This window comes from Zingiber officinale, chromosome 5B (genome assembly GCF_018446385.1).
Source record: "Zingiber officinale cultivar Zhangliang chromosome 5B, Zo_v1.1, whole genome shotgun sequence".
NCBI classification, from domain to species: Eukaryota; Viridiplantae; Streptophyta; class Magnoliopsida; order Zingiberales; family Zingiberaceae; genus Zingiber; species Zingiber officinale.
Window position 1 is genome coordinate 5,459,756 of NC_055995.1, and position 7,389 is coordinate 5,467,144.

At 37.7% G+C, this 7,389-nt stretch overlaps 1 protein-coding gene across 1 annotated transcript; it reads left to right on the top strand.

Annotated features, from left to right (window-relative positions):
* The first annotated feature begins 336 nt into the window (after positions 1 to 336).
* On the top strand, positions 337 to 7,143 carry LOC121983992. The gene is made up of 6 exons (XM_042536730.1): positions 337 to 1,356; positions 3,037 to 3,679; positions 4,584 to 4,747; positions 4,869 to 5,965; positions 6,051 to 6,128; positions 6,731 to 7,143. Exons 1-6 carry the CDS (start codon positions 702 to 704, stop codon positions 7,091 to 7,093), a joined length of 3,000 nt encoding a protein of 999 aa, XP_042392664.1. The 5' UTR covers positions 337 to 701; the 3' UTR covers positions 7,094 to 7,143.
* Positions 7,144 to 7,389: the final 246 nt, after the last annotated feature.

Genomic DNA, 7,389 nt, shown 5'->3' on the forward strand with positions numbered 1-7,389 from the left:
TTTAGGCTAATTTTGAGTATTTTTTCAATGTATTTATTTTAATAAAATATATTATATTATAACATATTAAATAGTCTTTAAATCTTGAGATTATATAGATGTTTTTGATATCATTAAATAGATTTTGATAATAATTTTAGTTGGTATAAAAATAATAAAAAAAGATACGCTGCAAGTCTGCAACTACCAAGAAAATGTAATATACAAAAATGCCCTCACCTCTCTAATGCGTCTTCGCAAAATAATTTGGGGGTGGTGAGGGGTTTTTAGTCATTTAATGTTGCCCTTGTGCTGAACCGCCGGCTCGCCATGAACCCGGCTTTCTGCCACCCTTGTCGTCTCCTCTTTCCACTTCTGCCTTCTCCTTCTCTGTCGCCGCCGCAGCCGCAGCCGCAGCTGCTTCCTCCATAGCGCGGCCTTCTCATCTATCTTTCTCCACATAGATCCCTTCCGTTCTAGGAGCGAATTTATGTTCCTTTTCTCGTCGATCTCGCTGTTTTGCCGTCGTGGAGTTTCCGCCGCTCTCTCGCGTCTCTCGCCTTGGTAACCCCATTGATCGATCCACTCCAGGCTGGAGATCTTTTAGATTTCGCACCAAGGATTTGTTTAGGAGATTTTATTTGTTTTCTTTTCGTACGATTTACTTGTGTCGGTGGTTCGGGCATTACTTGGGAAATTAGGGTTTCGGTTGTTTCTGGAAGATGCCGAGGAGTTCGCGTCGCCGGTCGCACCGTTCGCCTAAGCGTTCGAGTGAACGTTCTGACTCCTTGGAGGGTGAGAGTCTCCGAGAGAGGAAAACCAGAGAGGAGGAGACCCTCGGGACTTGGGGACCCAGTGTTTCTAGGGATCTGGAGGCGGAGAAACGGAGATCCGTGCATGAGCATTCCGACAAAGAGATTTTGAACAAGAGCAATGGAGATAGCTCCAGTGAGAAAAAGCGTAAAGCGAGAGGGAACGAGGAGGTGGTGGTTGCTGATCGGTGGAACGGCGGAAAGGAGAATGATGAAAAGAGGTCAAAAGGTGAGGATTTTGGTCAGTTGGTGCTGGATAAAAGTTCGAAGGTAAAGGCTATTGATTCTAAGAATAGGTCAAGCAGAAGGTACGATGGTGCACATGAAAGGGATGAGGATCGTGGAGGGAGAAATGACTCCATGAAGGGGAACCCTGAGAGAGTTTCAAGTCAGAGAGAGGTTACTTATTATTACAAGGATGGAAAGGAGAAGGAGAATAACAACTATCAGGAGGTCCAAGATTGTAGACATGAGAAGCCAGAGGATTTACACAGTCGGAAACATGGTTCTAGGGATCTGTCAAGCACTGAAGAACTTGCATTGAAGAAGAATGCAAAAATCAATGGTAAGTGTGAGCAGAAACTATTTCCTTAATTTAATGGCATATTGATCTTCTCTCTGACACATGTAACAATTAACTTATTAGGGAGATGCACGTTGCGTGATAGTTTCTACAAACTTGTAATCAAAGTACATCACCTAATTAAATACTGACATTTTGGTGAATACAACAGCGTTTTCTATTGTTATCAACTTTCAACCTTAGATTCCTGCCTGAACTTCCAAGGAAAATCAGCATCATTATCTTCACCATTTATCTATATGAAACTAAATATGAACAGTTTGTGCCTTGCTGTTTTTTTGTGGATTTTTGATTGATGTTTAGGAGTAGCAAAGGCATACTAGTAGTTTAGCTATTTGGATTTTGTACACAACCTTTTCTAAAACTTTTTACACAATCAATAGCGATGGTGAATGTCCATTCAGAGGATTGGGGTCTGAGTGTAGGCAGCTATCATGGGTAGAGATAGGTGAAGAGTCTAAGTATTAAAGCTCCTCAAAACCTGACATCCTGTCAACTTTGGTTTAGAAATCATTTTTGTTGAACTGTTGGTTGACATGAACACGATCTGAATGAGTTTATAGAAGCAAATTATTGCTTTATAGCTTAATGATATTTAATAAATCAAGTGTATCCAAATAACAGCTGAACATATCTTGTTATGTGAAGTTTGAACATCACTCTGATGTAAAGGATTTGGATAAATGTTGGACTAGGGAGCCTAGAGTTTTTCATATAGTGCTTGAGGTAGCGCCATTTGAAATTATCATGCTCAATTGTATGTTGCCATTCTTGAACTGTTCCTTGTATGAAATTTTCATGCTCCGTTATATATAAATTAAATTTTCCATTTGTTCATACAACATATTCCAACATGTGAATTTTCTACTTTGCACCAAGTTATATCAAGAGAATAGGTTATATGTGTATAAATTGGGTGAGAAGTCATTCTATGGATTTGATTTCAGTAAATGTTGCTTTTGTAGGTGATAATGCATATCCATGTGTGCGTTAATAAGTCACAAGTAGTAGAGGAAATAGTATACTGTTGTTATCTGCCTAATGGTTAACTATATTTCAATTTCTTTACACAATTAAGAAAGATAACTTAATAGAATGCTATTTCCATCATGCTTATTCCTTTGATTTTTTGAAGTTAGATGACATACCAAAGATAAGCAACTTCTAGTGATTTCTCTGTTAACTGAATTGGAGGATTCATTTTGTGTCTGGCACAATTCAGATATTAGTTGCATACAAAAACGTAATTTGATCGTCAGATGTTTTAAACTTATCTTTTCAGTTTTCATTGTTTGACACTGATCTTCTTTTTCTATAATAATGTCATATTTGTTAACTATATCGATCCACTGCTATCAGGATCTATTATGAAGTTTCATTATTCATTTTTGTGATTGGTAAAACAAATCTTTTTTAAAAATTATGAATTATCATTATCTTTTGAAGTCATGCTTGCATTTTCAGTAATATTTATGGATGGGCTTATCTTTCATATTTTATCATCTGCCTTGTGTTTTCTTTTTTTCTTTTTGATGTGATTTAGTGTTCTATTTTGTGATATAATATACAGAAATACACATTATATGCTCATATTTTAGTGCTTTATCATGAATATGATCATCTAATATATTTTGATTGTATTTTTCATCTATTTGGTAACAGAAAGGCAAGTTCAGGATGTGTTACTAAGTGCCGAGATAGAGAAGAGGCCAGATAAACACACACGGAGGGATGAGAACGAAGATAGAGATAAATGGTTGGAGGATAGTAGAGACTTTGATGATAGAAGACTATCTTCTAGAGATCATAGTCGGAACAAAAGCTATAAAGATGAAAGGCACGACAACACCAAGTATAAAGGTAAATACAGGATTGACAATGACAGAGATCAGAATCACCACGATGAGAAGAACCAAGATGAATGGTCATCCAAAGATCGCATCAGTGATAAATCCTACAAATTCAGAGATGAAAACAAATTACAGGATAGACATAAGAAGACTAAACTACATGCCACTGATCAGGATGGTACTTATGTCGATGTTGTTGACGACACTAAGCTCAAAGATAGCAGGAGGAGAAGGTATTCTGATGAAAAAGATGATATTAGTGACTTAAAGCTGAGAGGCACGAAAGAGCATTATGAAGTTGAGAAAACTGCATCAAGTGTCCATAGGACTAGTTCCCACAATGGTAAACCCAGATCAGCATATTGTCATACTGGGAAGATCGATTCAAGTCCAAAGAACAGACAGTTTAAAACCTTTACCAGCTCCAGTGCACATCCTGATAATGATCAAAACAGGTAGTTATTGTTGTTCTAATCTCACTAAGAGTTTGAGAGTTTTGAGTTCTTCTCTCTCTAAAGATAATTGAACAAAAGACTATCCAGGTCTCTATGCATTTCCCCTGCTATATAAACAACATATGCTGTACTAAGATGGAATATCATAAAATATTTTATGTTATAGCTTTTCTATTGAATTTGGCTGTATCACTAAGGTATGCCAGGTATTTGAGGTTTTGAGTTGAATTTAATGGATTCTTTTTTGGGAATCTCCTTTTTTATCTTTATAATGCACAAGTTTCATTGTCAGTTGCAACATCTAGGTTTTATTTAATATCCTGACCTTCTAGCTTGACATTATCAATCACCTATCCTAAAGTAGTTGGTCTGCTTTTTTACTTTGCTAGAAATTATCTCAGGTTGCCTGCAATAGTTAAACAAGTGATTGGGAGATAATGGCTTGTCATCTAGTTTCGTTTTGTGGAAAATGATTTATATATCCAAGTCAAATGCTTGGAACATTATTGTTTTCTGTTTTGTCCAATACTGAACTATCATTTACATTTGGGTGATGCATATGATTTGGTGGTTGCCTTATTTCATCTTACCTGTACTCAATTATATCTTGTGCTTCATTTAGCCCTTCAGAAGTCTGAGAATGTGTCAGTCTAGATAGGACTGAGAGACTTCAGTCTTACTGCACAACCCAGCCTATGGTAATTGTTACATGACGTAGTATCTGAGGCCTAGTTTATGCTCGGGAATCAATTTCAACCTTGGTTAGCTTAATTGTTTTACAGCCACAAGGCTAAGATCTTGTTGTTCTGGCTCTGTTTTATATATTTTGTTCTTCCTCGCCACATGTTTCCACTAAATTCTTTAATATGAGTTATTAATTCTCCTTTTTGTTACTATTTTTTAGGGACACATCAAGGCATGAAGAATCAATTCACAGAATTTCAGAACATGAAGAAAGACGTTGCTCTGCAGTTTCCAAAGGAGATGGTATAACTTCTTCAGGACTTCGTGACAGGGATGCTGCTCCCCGATCAGGGAAGCTAACTATAAAGGATGACATCCATTCAGGTGAATTATCAGTAGAAACTTTTGCTTCTTCAAAGTATGATATGATTGCTGTATCAGATGATTTAGTTCATCAAATTTGTCCAAGGGAAGATTTGTTTCATCTATGGCTATTGATTTTCAGGAAGATCATCTAAATTTGAAAGGCCTAGGAAAAACCTTGATGCTGAAATGGTACAAAGGTCTGCTAAGTACAAAGACAGAGGAAGAGGAAATGATGTATCCCAGATTGCTGCATCTGCTAGGGAGTCAACACCCATTGGGTCATCATCTATTTACAGAAGTGGTTATATTCCAGACTGTTCACCTAATCACATGCATCCTCCACCGCCTACAAGGGTCGGAACTGACAGCCCTTCAGTCTTGGGTCCATATCAAGATGATAATACAGCAAATAGTAGTGAGCGTAGGTCTTATAATTGTTACAACAAACAGACAAGTGATCTTGGAATTGGAAATGGACATAGAAATACACGGAAAGGTGCCCCAAATTGGCCTTCACCAGCTACAAATGGTTTTCTTCCCTTGCGGCATGGGCCACCTCCTACTGGATTTCATCCAACAATGCCTCAGTTTCCACCCCCTCTTTTGTTTGGTGTTAGACCTATGGATTTAGCCCATAGTAGCATGTCGTATCATATGCATGAGATGGCTGAGAGATTTTCTGGTGTTAGCCGGCCATTCAGTTGGCATAATTCTCTTGATCAATTTTGCCAACCTCCAATGCAAATGTGGGACAGAACCAATGGTCTGTTGGGTAATGAGACACCTACCTATGGAAGGCAAGAATGGGATGAGAATGGCCAGTTAAGAGGCAGTAGAGGTTGGGGAATGGGTTCTGAAATGTGGAAGGATCAAAACATCAAAAATAGGGAAACTCTGGCACTGAAAAAGGAACAGGGATCTTCAACACATTCTCCAATTGATGAAGTAGTCCATTCAAAATCTTTGCCAACTGAAAGCATTGACGAAAAGCAATCAAGTGATACAGCCACATCTAAGAATGAGATGGAATCTCCTCAAATTGTTGTATCCAAGAAGACATCCAAGCTCTCTTTTGTTTCAGACAATAAGAAAGCAAATTATGCTGCCATTTACCTTTCCAGGATTGATATCTCATCTGATCTTGCGGGTTTGGAGATGTACCAGAGGTGCTCATCTCAAATTGGAATATTGGATATTAAAGATGTTGGCAGTTTAACTTCCCATGGATGCTTCCAGGTACGGAGTATACTACTTGCATTGGCATATTGATAAGAAAGTAGAATCACGAGCTCAGTTGGTTTTATGGTTGATTCTGTTTCAGATGAATAAATATGGCAACAAAGAGAAAAATTCTATTTTGAAGTCATTCTTTCCCACTGCAAAAGATGATATATTTAAGGTATATCTTTGCCCTGTTAAATTTCATGTCAGTAATTCATATGGAAATATAGTCATTAACAAATTGATGAACTCAAGTCTTTTTCCTTCAGGAGTGTTTTCCCATCAGTGTTGTCCACCTCATTTCCCAGGATTACTTGTGTTTTATTTGTCAATGTTGACATGAATATATGCTAATGTTCCAGATACAGTTCAAACTAGAATTTGGTTTCACTCTGAACTTAAAGTATATCCTATAACAAAAGACTAGGAAGCATTCATTTAGAACAGATGACAGGAAGCCTCATCATCATACTCAAAATTACACCTTCGCTAACTAGCTTCTAAGGTCTCAAGCATTTGTAGGAACAAGACTTTAGGCAGATTGACTATCTGCGCATCAAGAATGTTGCCGCATGCTCATTCTTTTCTAAACCATTGACTGATCAATGTCAGTTTATGCGCTTAAAGCTATCCTCGTTGTCTCGGCCTTCCAATATTCCTATGCTCATTCTTTTCGAAACCATGGGCTGATCAATGTCAGTTTATTTGCTTCAAAGCTGTCATGGCTTGGCCTTCCAATTTTCCTATGCCTATGCATTTATGGTCTTTTTTTCTTTACAGAAAGCCATGTCCGTGTATCAGAAGCATAGCAAAAGACCATGGATGAATCATGCAGTGTTACAGACAGGCAGTTCCGAAGAAACTGAGCCTAAAAAAGCTTCAGAAAATGAGGCGGCACCAAGTGGAAATTATTTGGATTCCTTGGAGAAGGTAACAGCTATATCTGCCGATGATGATTCTGCTAATAACATGCTGGTTGACAATGCCATTCCATCTGCTGAGGACTCAAACCTTGGATCTGCTGTCTCTTCTGGTGCAATTGATCCCTATAATAATGGTCCTGGAACTAATGAGACTGCTTCAGCAGGAGAGGATACTGCAAGTGTAAGTCGGATACCTTATTTTGACGAAAATACACATTGAACGATATTAATTTTCTAGTTAATGCTATCGCCCGTCATGGTTTTTAGTCCTTTTTTTTTTTTACTTTGAATGTGCATTTCCCGCGCTCTATTCTCGCCCTTTTTTCCCTTCTCCTTGTTACATCTTTTCTCTTTTCCATCTCTCATGTCTACTATAAGGAAGGAAGTAGGAGGGAAAGTAATTTTGCCTTTGAATTTTTTTTACTCGCTTTTACTCAAATAACCTCTGTATTTAAGTTTTTATCGGAGAGTAAATCTTTTGCTTTCACATCTCATACCCGATTTTATTTTATTTTA